This window comes from Aythya marila (assembly GCF_965140915.1).
Source record: "Aythya marila genome assembly, chromosome: 1".
Taxonomy (NCBI): Eukaryota; Metazoa; Chordata; class Aves; order Anseriformes; family Anatidae; genus Aythya; species Aythya marila.
The window spans coordinates 18,322,215-18,338,903 of NC_139042.1; the positions used below are offsets into that span (position 1 = coordinate 18,322,215).

General features: G+C 38.5%; 1 protein-coding gene across 1 annotated transcript in view; it reads left to right on the forward strand.

Annotated features, from left to right (window-relative positions):
* The first annotated feature begins 1,139 nt into the window (after positions 1 to 1,139).
* The window catches only part of PARP4 (poly(ADP-ribose) polymerase family member 4), a 48,169-nt gene continuing 32,619 nt past the window's right edge, over positions 1,140 to 16,689 (forward strand). The window contains exons 1-10 of the mRNA XM_082763567.1: positions 1,140 to 1,228; positions 4,717 to 4,849; positions 7,396 to 7,591; positions 8,517 to 8,637; positions 9,719 to 9,797; positions 10,355 to 10,468; positions 11,226 to 11,375; positions 12,642 to 12,779; positions 14,820 to 14,993; positions 16,488 to 16,648. Of these exons, the coding sequence (XP_082619693.1) occupies positions 4,724 to 4,849; positions 7,396 to 7,591; positions 8,517 to 8,637; positions 9,719 to 9,797; positions 10,355 to 10,468; positions 11,226 to 11,375; positions 12,642 to 12,779; positions 14,820 to 14,993; positions 16,488 to 16,648 (1,259 nt within the window). The 5' untranslated portion in view covers positions 1,140 to 1,228; positions 4,717 to 4,723. The remainder of the gene's footprint in view (positions 1,229 to 4,716; positions 4,850 to 7,395; positions 7,592 to 8,516; positions 8,638 to 9,718; positions 9,798 to 10,354; positions 10,469 to 11,225; positions 11,376 to 12,641; positions 12,780 to 14,819; positions 14,994 to 16,487; positions 16,649 to 16,689) is intronic.

Below are 16,689 nucleotides of genomic sequence, written 5' to 3' on the forward strand. Positions count from 1 at the left end.
ATGAGGAGACATTTCTGCTCAGAAAGAGCAGTCAGGCACTGGGACGGGTTGCCCAGGGAGGTGGTGGAGTCACCGTCCCTGGGGGTGTTCAAGGAGAGGTTGGACGTGGTGCTTGGGGACATGGGTTAGTGGGTGACAGTGGTGGCAGGGGATGGTTGGACCAGATGGTGTTGGAGGTCTCTTCCAACCTTCATGATTCTGTGGTTCTAAACACATCACCTGCATGGTTGCCCTGAGGCTGGGTTCTGCCTTAACAAGGGGAGCTACTGAGCTGGGAAAGAGGATTTCTACCCGTGCCTTTTAAAAGCACAGCATCGTGTTTAATCCCTTGACATCCTCATGAAAATACAACAAAGCTTTGCTTTCAGTATTCCTGCACGCTGAAGGCCTGACAGGGCTCAGGGTTGTTCATGGTCTGGTTTTGGTCGACAAAAAATTACGTTGGGCTCCCTCTCCATGCTAGGAGCACAGTCCATTGCTGACAACGATCCCTAGCTTGCAGGTTGATAACTACAAATTAACTACATAGCTACATAACAACTATATAACTACAAGTTCACGCGACTTCTGAGGTCGTTAGGGCCTTATGGATCTCCACCAAGCTAAATTAAAACTGTAAGAATTAAGCCAGAAGCAATTGTCAGCAGTTTTCCTTTGCATAACTTTCTTATCAGCTATGAAAGTATTTACGAGCTGTTAATTCTCAACACACACGTTAATTATAATCATTCTCTGTTTGGATTTTGAATTTGGGAAAGTTTGCAGTTCAAAAGGAGTAAAGCCAAACGCTTTGCTAAAACTCCATGATGCTTGATCCTCTAGGGAGATAGGAGAAAGAAGAGAGGCTGATATTCGGAGGTCAGTAAAGAAGGAGAATAAGGTCCTTTTCACTGAAAGGAGGGAAGAACTGCTGAGGAGGGACAGCACAGGCTCCAGCTACATTTCCAGCTGCCTGTAAGGTATTTCAAAGCTCACTTTCACTTTAACAGTGCGTTTCCTCCTTCAAGCACAGCGAGGGCTGCTGCTCCTTACTGTTCCGTTGGCTGCACTTTGCTTGGTTTCTTTATTTGACAGGGTCACGATTGCTGTAGCGGTCCCTTCGGGCATTTTGCAGGCAGGCATATGTGTGCCCCAGCCCTTCCTACCTCCCTCCACCCAGCGCTCCGGTTGCCCTTTGCCCTGTTGAGGAAGCAGGAAGATCGTTCAGGAAGAGGAACTGCCAGAGAGGGTGAGTGTAAACAGTTTTTCACCCAAATCCTAAAGAGAGGAGTGGGATCGGGGCCATTTAACAGCTGTCATGCTGGGAGCAGAGAAGGGGTGAGGGGGGTCTCCACTTCGCAGACAAACTTAGCGAAGTGAATCTGCCGTTCCCTCAAAATTTTGCATTCCTTTCTGCTTCCTGGTCGACACTACGGTTTATTTGCAGATCACTTCTCTCAAGATTTTTTTTCTTTGTTCCTAGCTGTATAGCTTTCATAAGCCAGCACAATATAAAATATTTTGTGGGGTTTTGTACCACATATGAGCTACAAATTCAGTTGCTTCTCAAGTTTCTGTGTGAAAGAGGGATGTATTGGTAGGAATGATGTTTGCGATAGCTTGTACATATTTCATTACCCTCCTAATAAGCTGTGTGTTTAGGCTGTGTGAATAGAATTCATTGTTTCCTGAGGAGACAACTTCTGGAAACTTGAGCAATATCCAGACACTGCTGTAGAGAATACGCTGAGAAATCTGGTGCCTGCAGTGTTGCAGTGCAAAGGGAGGCAGTGCCCAGACCAATACGATGCTTTTAATAAGGGAAACTTTTGGCAATGGTACATTTGCCTTTATATATGATACAAATTAATCTACCCAAGCCAAATCATATGGCTGCATCTTAAAAGATCATTGCCACCTCAGATAACATAGTATCTTGCAAAAAACCCTTAGTTAAAATACAGGAAGAAGAGGTAGGGGATTTCTGTGTGTGTGAGCAGAGTACTTTTATGGCAAAAACACTGGTAATGCCAGACAGCAGAACACAAGAGTCACAAAATACAAGTGTATAGTGATTTCATGTGTCCTTTGATCCTTAATCTGCTGTCTGCCTCACCTAAACACATGTATCATCACTGCAATGTTGCCAGTTCTCTCAGATGTGTAGGGTAGTAGATGATTTGGAGTCCCTTTCTATAGATTACCTTTATGAGATCAGATTTTCTGTATATATATAATTGTGTCTGATAGTGTGGATTTTCTAGGTTTTCCTGAAACCCTAAATTCAAATGAATTTTGTTGCCCCCTCTCTCTGGCCATCTGAGAGTTTTTACTGCAGTGAAGAACAGCTTTATTTGCATTCACTGAAAATCCAATATGCCATAGAGTAAGAAAATACACATATTCCATCTTTGTTTCTTTTTTTTTTTTTTTTTTTTTTTTTGGTTGGTTTTGTTTTTCCTTTCCTAAACTGGCTTTATCTCAACCCAGGAGGTTTCTAACTTTTGCCTTCTGATTCTCTTCCCTCCATCCAGCTGAGAGTGAGAGGCAGTGAGGGACTGGTAAGCTTAGCTGCTTACCAGAGTTAAAAACACACCACTTTTGAAATGCCATGGTCAGTGCCACTTAAAAATTTTCTCTGCCTTGTTAATATCTTTTGGGTTGTTTTCTCTCAACACTAAATCAAAAATGAACAGACTTGATGTAAAAGCTTTGTTGGCCTTGTAAAGGCGTTGGTGCAATTGATCAATATGAATTTCTAAGCCAAAAGAACCTGTTGGGTAATTCAGTGACAGGTTAGATTTTAGTCCTAAAAGACTGCTAGAGAAACAGTTCTAACAATGCACGTAAAAATATAAAGTGGTAAATGAAAGTAGTTCAAACAGCTTCTGCTTTCCTTTTTGAGGTTTTTAACATCGTTGTTTGTTTCTAGGAGTAGAAGGACAGGAGCTTAACCACAATCTGCCATGTATGTGGGAGCTCTCATCAATTTGGAGAAATGTCATTTTTGCTCTGAATGGCTTGTCCAAGAGAGATGGCAGTTAATTTCGGACATTTTTGGCCAACACAAGAAGTATGTTTATTTTCAAACAAGCAAGCTCTTGTTTGTTTTGCCTCATTCTGTGATTCCAGGATGAAATTGGAGAGGCCAAATACTTTGGATTTTCTTTTTTTTTTTTTTTTCCAGTTATCCCACAGTTAAAAGTATTTGTCCTTAAGTCACTGTGGAAAAAATTACATTATCAAATAGCCCTTCCAGAAATAGAAACAATTTGAGTAAAAACAAGTTTTTACCAGCGACACTGATACTAACCCCCCCCCATCTGAAATATGGCCATGGCTTACTGGCAACCAAATAATCATTCAAAAAAAGAATTTATGATCTGAATAGTTTGCTTTACAAGCATATATTCTCTTTGTATTAGTTCCTGTAGCATTAGCAGTTTGGCTTGGAGCAGCAATGCAAATTTAAGGCAAATCTTTTGGTTGTCAGGAGTTCCCAAAGTGCTTTTGTGGCATACTGTCTGAATGCCTTTCCAAGAAAACTAAATTGGGCACGATGCTTCAAATATGTTTAGTGGGGAAATTAGTTTGGGGTTCTCTGTGAACTCACTTTGTCACTAAGTCCTCTAGCTCACACTTAGTTTTACCCTTTTGTTTACCAGTGAAAGGCTCTGAAACCCTGGAAAAGCTGTGATGTGCTGAAGCTGTGATATGCTGTATAAAGAGCTCAGTGCTCTGCATAGTGTTCTCATTTACACTATCATTTTCTTTATCATTCATCATCAGTTTTTAAAATAAGAATGACTTTACACTCACGAGTCTCCAGGAAAATCAATATGCATTGTAGTGGTTTATACTAGCCGCTGCCTTTACATTTTGTTGTCATAAATTCTGCTTCTGATTAAATAAAACTTTCCCAGCCTCTAATATCTTGGCATAGTTTGTCACAAATGACATACAGCCAATTTTCATTCGATTTATTTTACAGACAATTTAGGCTGACACAGCTGAGAAGAGCAGCAGTCACCCCACATCCATCTCTCCCCTGCTCCTCCATCACTTTCAGTGCCTGTGTAAATCTTTGTTACAGTAAATTTTTGTTACATTCCTTTGTGCCTGCGTAAATCTTTGCCCTAGGCCAGAAATGAATTCAATCAGGAAACAGATCTGGATTAAATGTCTCTTGTTCTGGGTTGTTTTTTTGTTTCTTGGTGCATCCTTTTGTGGGTTTTGTTGCTGTAGTTAGGCTGTGTTTAATCTGGATCAATTTACTGAAGTTCTTTTTAATTTATTTTTTTTAAAGATTACATGTACAGCACTGAGTAGAAACATGAAAAATAGTTCATATTCTTGAAAAAACAGTTGTTTTATAAGGATACCATGTGAAAGGGGACCAGAAGGAGAGTTGTTCCAGTTTAAACTAAGATCGTTCCACTTTACTAACAGTGGATACTAACAGCAAAAGGTCAAGGTATGAGTTTGACAATTAGTTCAAGCCATGACTTGACTGAAAATGTAAGTCACACTAAATAATTTTCTGTATCTATTTTTTTAAGTGAATAAAACTGATTAAGAGATGTTCTTTGTCAATTTGATTACCATGCTGATAAAATGGGATTTGTTGTGGAACTTCCTAGAGTTGAAAAGGGAATATTTGGTGAGAAACTACTTAGGTAGGTAGCAGAAATGAAAGATTTCTTAGCCAAAATAAACTCCTTTTTTCTGTCTTAACAGGAGGGCAATGACAATTTTTGCAGACTGTGTGTTCTTTGTTAAAGTGAGGAACTTGCCCATTCAGGAGAAGACCAGGCTAAGAGCATGCATAAAAGAAAATGGTGGAGAAATTCATTATGTGATTAATCGCAAGGTAAGTTCTAGATTTATTTCTGAGATCTCAGAAGGAAAATACCAAGTGGTGTAAGTGTTGTTGAGTGTTAATCTTGCCTCATGCCGAGAAATAAGGATTGTAGAGATTATTTCTCTGTTCAGTATTTCTGCTTAGATTTCTAATGCATCTATCTCTGTAGAACTGAAATGTCTCATAAAAAAAAAAAAAAAAGAGAAAGAGAATAAGAGCAATATTCGCTCCCTACAAAAGAATCAGGGAGGCTTTTTTTCCTGAATAAAGTTGCCATGTTGGTTTTCTTCTCGCATCATCAGGGAGCAGAAGCTCTGAATAATGAGACACATCCCTGAATTGGGTTTTGGGCTTGTTGTTTATACTAATGCAAGCATTTGATTACAGAGAAAAGATGGTTGTAGAGTTAGAAGTCTGTGATACTGCAGTTGTTAATTTAAATACAGGTTTCTGTTTTGAGTATATACTGAACAAGCAGCATGGATAAATTATGACACACACAGGAATGAAATCAGCAGGCCACGTTTTGCACCCAGGAGTGTTTGTAGGGACTGTGGCCAGGCAGCATGACATGGCCCATGTCTGTACTAGTGTACTTTCTTGGTCGTCAGGGCTAAGTGGCCACATCCAGCCTGCCTTATGGGAATGGTTGTGGTGATGTTCCTCTTCCAAACCATGCATGGAAGCTGGGGGAAGTGAGTTGGTGGAGTCTAGAAGTGCCAAGGAACATGCTAATGCCAAAGCAATATAAGTATTCACATGCCAGCAACAGGGAGTGAATTATCTCACTTAATAGTGAAGGCATAATGCTTTGTCACTTCTGCCACTTGAAAATGACATTTATTTGTTCCCCCCACGAAGCTAGTACTTGCAACAAGCTCATAAATATTAGAGCTCTTCTAATCTGCCTTGGGAACAAGATAATGCATCATATTTTGATTTTTTGTTTTGTTTTCTCTGTATACTTTTTTAATTTTAAGAAGAGTATGATTAACAAACTAATTTCTCCCCCTCACTCTTGTGTAACATTTCCTTATAAAGCACTGAGTGAGTTAGTTTAAAATCTGCTGTTAATACACACAGTTTCCATAGGTGACTGTTATTTTACAAACAAAAAAAATATTTGATATCCTCAAGAATCCATAGATTGATTTGTGCAATCTATGCACAAATTGATTGATTTTTTTTTTTAAGAAAAGGAATGCAAAGGAATGTGTGAAGCAAAGGAATATCATAGGCACATTATATTGTCTGGAGCTCAACAGTTTTCATGGTAACTCTGACAATGCACATCTGTTTAGGGAAGAAAGTGAAGAATTGATGGACAACATATTGAGGTCTAGCAAGAGTATTCCAAAGACATGGTGGATTTCTTTGTCCTCTAAATTCAGAATCTTCTAGGCTGCTTTCAAGACCAGGTTAGATGAGGCCCTGCAGAACATGATCTAGTGGGTGGTGTCCCTTCCAGCCCTTTTACCAGCTTTGTTGTACTCCTGTGGACGCTTTCAAGCACCTTAACATCCTTTTTATGTTGTGGGGCCCAACATTGCACACAATGTTAGAGGTGGGTCCACTCCAATTCTCAATATAGCAGGAGAATCACCTCTTTTGACCATCTGGCTATGCTGTGTTTAATGCATCTCAAAATGTGGTTTACCCAGGGCGCACTGCTGGCTCATGGTGAGCGTGCTGTCAACCAGCACCTCCAAATCTCTTTCTGCTGAGCTGCCCTCCAGCCTCTTCTCTCTGTCTGTACCTATGTCTGGCATTACGTTATCTCAGTTGCAGCACCCAGCATTTTCCTTCGTTGAGCTTTGTGCTGTTGAGGATTGCCCAGTGCTCCAATGTATGTAGAACCCTCTGCAAGGCCCCTCATCCCTGCAGGGAGTCATCAGCACCCCCCAGTTTAGTATCAGCAGCAAACTTGCTGAGGATGCATTAAGCTCCTGCATCCAGATCACTGATAACAGTGTTGTACAGAACTGGCCCTGGAACTGAGCCCAGGGGAACACCACTAGTGACACCAGTCAGGTACAGCCCCATTGACTGCAACCCTTTGAGCTCCACCATCAAAACTGTGCAGAAAGTTTAAACTTTCATCATGTATATGATTCCAGTAAAGCAGTGTAAGGTTCTTTATAAGGCTAACAAAGCACATTATGATTGTTCAGGACTCTGTCCAGCCTTTTTTTATACTGTTATCCCAAAGAGTATTGGATTTATAACTAGTTGGCCACTATAGAGCTTGGCCTGTTATTGGACCTGCTGTGTACTGCTAAAAGGTCTACAGAACGTTAGGCACTTGGCTGCCCTCATAGCTCTGTGATTACTGTAGAAAGATGGGCACGCTCTGAAGTTAGCCATATTTTAGTCTCCCTGATGTCTATGGAGGAGTTGCAGAGGTATCATGTCTCTAAATAAGAAATGTGATCCAAAAAGGTTGTGTTTAAAATATTTCCTTTGGACTAGGATTTTACCAGTATGGACTGCAAACAGTTTGGATTAATTTTGTAGTTGTGTGTGTATAACAGTTGTAATTGTAACCTGTCTTTCAGTGTACACATGTTCTTGTGGATACAGCTGACGTCCTCAGTTGTAACGATCTAAAAACTATTCGGAAATATCAGCTGCCCGTTGTACATGCAGATATCATTTGGAAATCGGTTGAAAATGGGAAGCTTTTGCCGACTGATGCATATGAGGTTAATACATCACAAGGTGACACTTTGAACCAATGGCCAGACAGACACGGTAGGTACACTTGGCGTGGTGTAAGCACAATAAGTATTTCAAATCAAGCTTTAAGAAATCAGCAACCATGGATACTGAGAATAAAGTTGATATCAGTAAGAATTTTTTCTGAAAAGAAAGGTGATAGCGCAGCTAATCCTAAAGCCCATTTAGAAGCACATGAAGGACAAGAAAATCATCAGGAGCAATCAGCATGGATTCACCAAGGGGAACCCATGCTTGACCAACTTGATAAGCTTCTAAAATGAAATGGCTGGCCTGGTAAATGAGGGGTGGGCAGTGGGGATTGTCCACCTGGACTTCAGGAAGGCCTTTGACACTGTATCTCATAAGATCCTCATAGATAAGCTATTGAACTATGGGCTGAAGAGGCAGACAGCAATGTGGATTGAAAACTGGCTGAATGGCCAGGCCTGGAGGATGGAGATTAGTGATGCAAAGTCTAGCTGAAGGTTAGCACCAAGTAGAGTACCCCAGGTGTCAATACTGGGTCCAGTCCTCTTTAATGTCTTCATTGAATGATGGGGCAGAGTGTTCGCTCAGCAAGTTTGCTGTGGACTCAGAACTGGGAGGAGTGGCAGATACAGCAGAGGGTTGTGCTGCCATCCAAAGGGTCCTCAACAGGCTGGGGAAATGGTCTGACAAGAACCTCAAGGAGTGCTAAACCCTGCACCTGGGGAGGAACAACCCCAGGCACCAGGACACTCGGGCCACACAGCTGGAAAGCAGCTGTGCAGGAAAGGACCTGGGGGGGTCACCAAATTGAACATGAGCCACCAATAGTGCCCTTGGTGATAAGAAGTCTAAAAGCATTCTTGACTGCATTTGGCAAAGCATTGCCAGCAGGTCAAGAGAGCTGATCCTAGGGTAAGTTAAATTAGAGAACCCAGATAATTTACCAAGTAAATAAATGTTTTGATTGCAGGTTTGGAAGACCTATCATCTGAAAACAAAAATGCCACAAATCAAAATGAAAGCAATGACCTCAATCCTACTATTATAGAAGAAAGTGACAACAAAATTGCGTTCAAAGTAGGGACTCTCAGGTAAAATGATAAAATTAAATATGTGTTTTGATACATCTATGTTGATACTTATGTAAAATTAAAAATAAACCTTCCAATCTGTTTCAGCGGTCAAGATCTCTTCTGGAGATTGTTTAGTACCTTAACAACAGTGTAGTGAAGGAAAAAGTTATTCTTTCTTCACTTTCTATACCATCTGTATGAATTTATAACTACTTCTGCCTTTTGTACCTTTGAATCAGACTGTGGAAATTGATTTTACATTTTTCCATCTAGTAGTGTCTTTGTAGTAAACACCTGCAATCCAGCCCATTAATGGATGCAAACCTTCTACCAACTCAGCAGCTGTTTATCATCACCTATTTTCTAGTAGTTTGGTTCACCTATGTTTTTATTTGCTTTCAAGTCCAGTTCATTGTTTTTAGAAGTGTTGAGCATCTCTCTCTCCTGTGAAAATTCTTGGGAGAGCTGAAAATCAAGGTCATGAGATTCCCCTTATTTGATAGGGAAAGAGTATTGTTCTAACTGTTACTAATTACTGACTTAAAGGAACAAAGCCAGCTCCAACACTCATGTTTTAAAATGAATTAATAAAATGCAGCTTTCACTTTCGGAGAGTGCAGTTCAGTGATAGGGAAGGTGTTCAGTTACTCTCACAGAATGTACTAGAAGTTATGTCTAAAAGTCCTGATGCTGAAGGATATGACTACAAGAACATACCCTAATGTGAAAATCAAGAATAAGAGAGGAATTAATATCAGGGAGCACGGGTGACTAATGCTGACCAAGGTGTTAAAAAATTAACATGCAATCAGGCAAAGAAAATCTGTGTATTTTCTTGCTTCCATAGTTTTTATAAAGGATGAAGGTTGAAATCTAGTCTTCATCTACAAATTCACATCAGACATTAGGGCCTACTAGTGCAGGTCAGCAGTTTATCACTGTGGGATTTTATTTCTCAAAACTTTTCTGTTGTTATTTTGCTGCTGAAAACCAGATTTATGTTCTTATATAAATTCTTGCTGTAGTGTGATGTTGCAGCCTGTTACAGCACAGTATTTACAGGGCATACGTGACTTCAATTGCTCTGATTCCGTTCTAGATTTTACACTGAAAATGATCGGGATGCTCCTTTTTTCCCTCAAGATTTTGAAGTTGCAAAATACAACATCCTTGAAAAAGTAAGCCTTTCTCTTTCTGTGACAGAATGTAGGATGATCGGTAGATGAGTACAAGTTTTGCATTTTTATACACATCAGCAATCATTCTTTTATGTTACCATGTTCTGCAATGCAAAGAGGAGTATTGGAAAGTACTTCAATACTTTTTGTCCTTCGGTGCAGCCTCATTCTACCAAAATAAAGCTCCTCTGTTATTGGTGTAGTGTTCTCACCAAAGTATTGCAGTAGAGTGACACATATATGCTTGTGACTAGATATATATTATTATGGCTATTATGTGTTAAATCTAATGTAAATGTTAGTCATTTTTATTAAAAAGCTTTTCAAAACACAGAAATGATGGAATCATACAGGAAGCCCTGAGAGGAGCTTCTGCTCATTACGATGATACAAATAATGAGTAATTTTGCTTTTTTTTTTAGCCCTAGAATTTGTGGTTCTAAGTGGGGTGAAAAAAATAAGTAGGACAGGGGGAAACATTTGGTGCAATATCACCTAAATGAAACATACTTAAGCGTTAAATGGGGGGCGGGGTCTTTATTTCTCTCTCCATTTAGATTAACTCCATGGGAAGCAAAGATTTTGTAGTTATTGAATTACAGTGCACCCAAGAACAGTATGACTTTCTGTTTCGACTGTGTGCACACTTCAGTGCTTCAAATGGAACCAAGGTATGAGCCACTCATTGACATTACCTGTTTGTTTCATTATGCACATTGAACACTCCTGTCCCAGAGAGCTTTACATGCTCTTCATTCTTACCTGCAGGCTGATTTCCTACGTAAAGATAGTAGGATATCCTTCTATTAGCTTTATCATAAGAAGTTTGATTCATATTTGGCTCCTCTACTCTGTGTGTTTGCTTACAACTCTCAAAAGAGCTGCTTTGGAGCTTAGCAGCAACACAGCATGGTCCTGGATGCATCTGCCTCAGATACATGCATGTTCCTGGTAACATCTAAACCGTGTGATGTTTAACTGCAAAAATGTGATAAGGAATGATAGTGTGGGCATCCTCTTGAGAGACAGAAAAGCCTGTCTTGAGGGCAGCCTCAGGATATGTCTCAGCCTATGAGTTATGTATGCGCTCTGGTATAGCGCTGACAGTCTGTGTCATTGTAGCAACATTAAATTCAAATCAAAGGAGCTGTATCAGGGGTGAACTTGGGATATCTCAATCAATAGAAAAAGTTATTCCAGCACACATTTAGGTTAAACAACTTGTCACTGTGAAACTTGTATACGGAGCCCTGTGCTCGTTCTTCATGTCCCACAAACCCTCATGGAAGAGGCCTGGCCAGAAGCCTGATAAACCACAATCCAAAAGTTGAGCGTGGATTTGTCAGCTGTTAGCACAGTGTCTGGTAAAATTGATTCTATACGTCTATTTATAGTTCCTCCAACTAACTTTGCTCTTTCAATTTACAGAATAATAAACAATTCATAGTAAATAAGACTGCTGAAGAAATAAGAGAAAATTATGATATTTTGGTGGCGAACCTGAAGAGCCAGGAATTCCTGCTCAGAGAAACTTTTCCACCAGAAGCAGGATTTTTAGCTTCTACAAAATTGCAAAAGGCTTGTACAATTCACTTGTTTACACTTTTCTGTCCTTAATTATTTGTTTTAGTTTCTAAATTTCTGAATGTGGTAAACACTGTCTAGATTACAGTCATACAGTCATAGGTTAAGATAAATTGTTTATAGATAAATGTTTTGAAATTGTTTTAAGACTATTAAGAAAATCTTCAAAGCACTTAAACACAGTAAAAGTGAATACAGTCATACTCACTATATTTTTTTCTCTGTAGGTTTATCACCACCTTTTTTTTTTTTAAAGAAGGGTGTACTAATACAGCAACCAAAATTATTACATCGTGTATGACTTTGTCATCATTATTTTGCACCCTATACAGATGTCATAGGCTTGGCATAGATCTTATTGAAATCAGTGACAGGACTCCCTCCAGTGGCAATAGATGTTGGATTCTGCTCCCTAAAGTAGTTTTCAGACAATGTTTTACTGCTATTTAAAATATTTGCACTGTGAGAGAAAGCTTTTTTCCCATTTACTTTCTCACTGTACTTCATCTACTTCTCTCTTCCACCATGTAACTTACATTTTATGGCACAGTTGGAATAGAGAATATATCCAGCAGTGGCCCACATACATCATCTAGGGATCTCAGGAGTTTGTATGGCTGATGCTGTATAAACAAGTAATGTACTGTGTGCTAATTGTTTAATGTCATCAAGTTTAGTGGAAGGTGCTAGACTTGAAGAACAATGATAAAAAGCCTAAGTAAATACTTAAGAATGTTCCTCAGATGAGAAAATATGTTTTCACAACTTTTATTGAATATATGAATTGCACTAATACTCATTGCCTTTGTAGTCTTCTGTTGCTTTACTACTCCAATTTTTTGTTTTCACAGTAATAATGTCTTTCCCACCAGAGCTTTCTTACAGAGAACTACATCTATAGTTACAGTATCTCCAGTGTTTTATAACACTGATGGTTTGAACTATCTGTTCTTTTACTAGCTGTGTAAAATTACTATGTCCTCATACCTGATAGTACAATATCATGTTAAAGATATCAAACAAATCAACTTCTGTCTTCTCCAAGATGTTATGTCCCAATTTTCAAGGTAGATCATGGCCACCTGCCTTCCATGCTCTCCACCTGAAAGAGTTAAAAAGGCAAAACTTCCCTTCAAGTTGATGGAGCTGAAGAAATTATATTAAGCATGAATGTGTATTGTGTACTGTATGGTTGACGAGAATAGGAAAGTTCCTCTTGCATCTTTGTCTTTCCACTGAATTGTGTTTGTTTTACTACAGTTACTTCTAGAAGAATCCATAAGTTCAAGTGCTATATCTCAGCAAGTTAGTGATTTTGTGGAACTGATCTGGGCAGAAGCTGTTGGTCACCTGGATAGCCTACTGTTTGAATCAGTAAACAACATAAGTCTAAATGATGTAAGTTAATTCTTGTTACTCCACGAGGACCCATGCATAAATGCTATTATAAGTATTTTTTACCCAGCAAACAAGAATGTTCTGTTTCAGATCGGAATTGGTAATTACATCGGGTACTCCTATACGTCAACATATCCATGCTTCAGAAATTTTATCTCAAATTTTGATTTTGAATTATGACACTAAAAACCTGCTGTACTCCCTAGAGCAGATGGCTGTCTTTTCCATTTTATAGTAATGTACACAGTGCTTATGGGAGGATCCCTTCTATCAAGTCCCATAAAAAGATAGTTGTAGAAGACAGTGCATAATGGTAGTTTGTTGTCTTCTGCCAATATGTTTCAACTGTATTTCAGTCAGACTTTCTCTTGTATTAGTAAAAATAGTTTTAATTATAGTCCATGACTGTATTATCAGATGACACATATAATTAACATGTGGCATCTCATGAAGGCCTTTGGATATTACAACTGTTACTGAAAGAAATTGCCTATCCATCCCTCTGTTAACTCTATGGTTCATTTAATCTTTTTTTTCCACTTACCTCAGTGGTTTTGCTTTCTTTCCTAAACAGTTAGGAGGCTAATGTTTATTCATGTGATTTAAGTTTGTATAATTTAAGTCATGGCTGCTTAAGACAGCAAGTTTTTTCATCTTTGTTAGTACTGGAGGAAAAAATATTCGGAGATTATGTTGGTTTTAAATTGGAAGAGCTTTGCCAGTAGAAGTTCCCTAATTCTGGAATGACTTTGCCCTGATCTTCATACATAAGACACTTCTGATTTGTGATTTGAATTTTGATCAATTGATCTATGGTAGGAGAATATTCCTTTCACTTTTTAATATGGAAGTATACACTCATGTAGATTGTGATGGGTAAGTGATACAATAGTGATGCTTTATACATTAACTCAAAGACAGTAGTGAGTGCATTTCATAAATCAGCAAAGACAAAGGAAATTCTGTTTATTGTAGATGTTTTCTGTGAGATGCAATTGTTTCAATATCAAGATTCCTACCATAGGATAGGTAGGTAAAATTTGACAAATAGTTGATAATTTGATAAATAATGTTCAATCATTGGTAGTTTTTGAGAAAGCTGAATCATAGACCTAAAAGACTCTGCATCCCAATGCAGAGATTTGTAAGAATATGCTAAAAGTGTTTTCACTACCTTTTCCCACTTATAATTAGTTTGCAAGAGAAATAGCATTTGTGTAGAAATAAAATAAAAATAAAAATAAAAATCTCTGGATATTTGAAACAAAGAAGTGGGTTGCTATTCAATTAGATTAACTTTCCATTTTTTTCTGAAGGCCTTTGTGAGACTGAGACCAGCCTTGGGTCAATATTGAACTGCAGTAAGACTTTGTTATGCAGCCTCTAGTGTCAGCATTTTACTAGCTGTTGCATATGGCTCATGTAAATTAAAGAGCACTTTGCCTTTTTCCTCCTGCCCCAAGAATAAAAAGTAACATAGAGCATTCTGTGAAAAATTTCCAGTTGAGAATGAATATGCAGACACAAGCAAATATATAGATTATCTGTCTAGAGAAACTGTCTAAAATGACTCATTACTTTTGATCAGTAGGTTGCATTTTATAAATAGTATTTCTACTCTGTTTTATGTATTTTAGGATAAATTATTGCAGTTAGAAATTTAGTAAGAAATTTATTATCATCTAATATATGTAGTTATTTCATCAATATATTAAAGCTAACAATGTGAATCAACAGGATGTCAAGTATCACTATCTTTCAATCTGATTCATATTCTGTTTTATTTCAGACAGGTTATTTTACTGCCTCTTAGCTCTTCCAAGGTACTTAGCAAGTAGCCTAGTATAAGGGTAGAATAATGTCTGACATCTAAAACTATTTTCATATCTGAGATGCAAGTATATTTTTGCTGGATATTGCATTAACAGTTCAAGTTTTATTTCAACATGGAATCAAATTTTTCGTTTTCAGTATTTGTTGCTTTGTGTTCTACCAGTAATTTTGTGATGGCTTTCAGCTTAATAATCTCTTCTCTTAAAGGTGAGCAAAGCAGAAGGTATTTTGCTCCAGGTAAAGAATGCACTGGATGAGGGAGCTGATGAGGCAGCGCTACAAAAGATGATGATGGAATTCTATGCACTTATACGTCACAAGACTGAAATAGACTACGAAGTTTCCAAAAAGCTGTTATCTAGAAAACAGGACCTGTGTCAGGTAACTTTTCCAGACTGATAGTAAGCCCCAGTCTACAATGTGCTACACGAGTTTTGAACACACTCGGTAGATAAATCAACAGTCACAGACTGTCAGTTTAAAAAAGTCATTTACTGGAATTTTATGAATAAAGTAATGCTCATGGCAGGTACTGAACATGTTGAAGAAGAGGATCAATTGCCATCCAGATTGTGACAGAGTTTCAACTGCAATTATTGTTATAATGGTATCTTCAGCTGGATTAAATGAGACACATGAAACTGATCTTATCATCCTGCTGACCCTGGCAACTGCTCAAGCATACACATAATCATTTTCTATTCACTATCATAAACTACATACAAAACACTGACAGGGAAGTACTGAGGTACTTAGTTAGGAGCAGAGCAGCAGATAGTGACTGCTGGTGCCAGTTAGCAGGGTCAGACAATGGTCCAGATTGCCCCCTCATCATGGGCTTTTCCAGCTGGTCCAAGGTCTAACTAGGAACTCAGGTTCACAGGATCTGAGTCAGAACCAAGGACATACGAGGCTGGATGTAGACACGTCTGCAACATAGCTCAGCCAAGAAACCAAGGACAAGAGCCTTAGCGTAATTGCATCTCTTGAGCAGAGAAGGGGCAGGATTCCACTAAGTTTTCCCACAGCTCTTTTTCAGGCCCCAAATCTTCACAGTCAAAGCCTGCTCAAAACTCAAGCAGCCAGAGTTTCGGGAGAGGTGAGAGGCACTCATGGCCCTGACAACTACATCATACTTGTAACTGTAGAGCAAACTCAAATTTTCTCCTTGTATTACAATTGTAATGTAAATTCCGTAGATTCCAACGGAGATACTTCTTGGTTTTGGCAAAGGATATCCAGAAGTCAGTCTTCTGTAAGTTACAAAAAATAAAGGGGGAGAGGTAGAGAGAAGGTGGCTCTCTATCATTCTAAAAGAGTAAATGTTAATAGCACTTTTAACCTTGGAAGCCTTCTGCTATCAAAAAACTACTATGTCTCATAAAGTTTTCCCATGACTCAGTGAAGTTTAGCGTTACTTTTTTTTTTTTTTTTTTTTTTTTTTAAGTTAGGTGTCCTTCTTGATCTGAGAAAAGTACATGGATGCCTTGTGCTATTGCCCTAACTGGACAGGGGCATCAGGGACAATATGGTAAGATTATAGTAAGTCAGGATTGCCTCAAAAGCAAAATCAAAATGGTATCCAAGCACAAATACTGGTCCCTGGAGCTGTTATGAGCAGGCTCGATGCAAAACTTGATTTGCAGTTGTACAGAAACAATTTATCACCTGCATACGTGTTTTTTTTTCTGTTTTGTTTTCATGGGATTCTACAGCTATTTGCTCGTGTTCCACTTGTTATCTAGCCAGTGGAAATGTTCTTTTCCATATTCTTTTTGTTGTTGCTGCACTGGCACTTTATCTAATTTAGTCTGTTTTGTGTGGTTTCTTAATTAAAATCTAACAAGTATTTATAAATTTGTCTTTATTTTGTAGCTCATCCGAGACATGCTTAATATACAGGAAACAAATATGTCATGCCCAAACCCAACATCTTTGGCCAAATACCAAGCCCTGAGGTGCAAGATTGAAGCTATTGATCCAATAAGTGATGAATATCGCTATGTTGCACAGCAAGTGTTAAAAAAGAATTACAAGTGAGTGTTTAATAGTTGTGCAATGATTCTAGCAACATGCA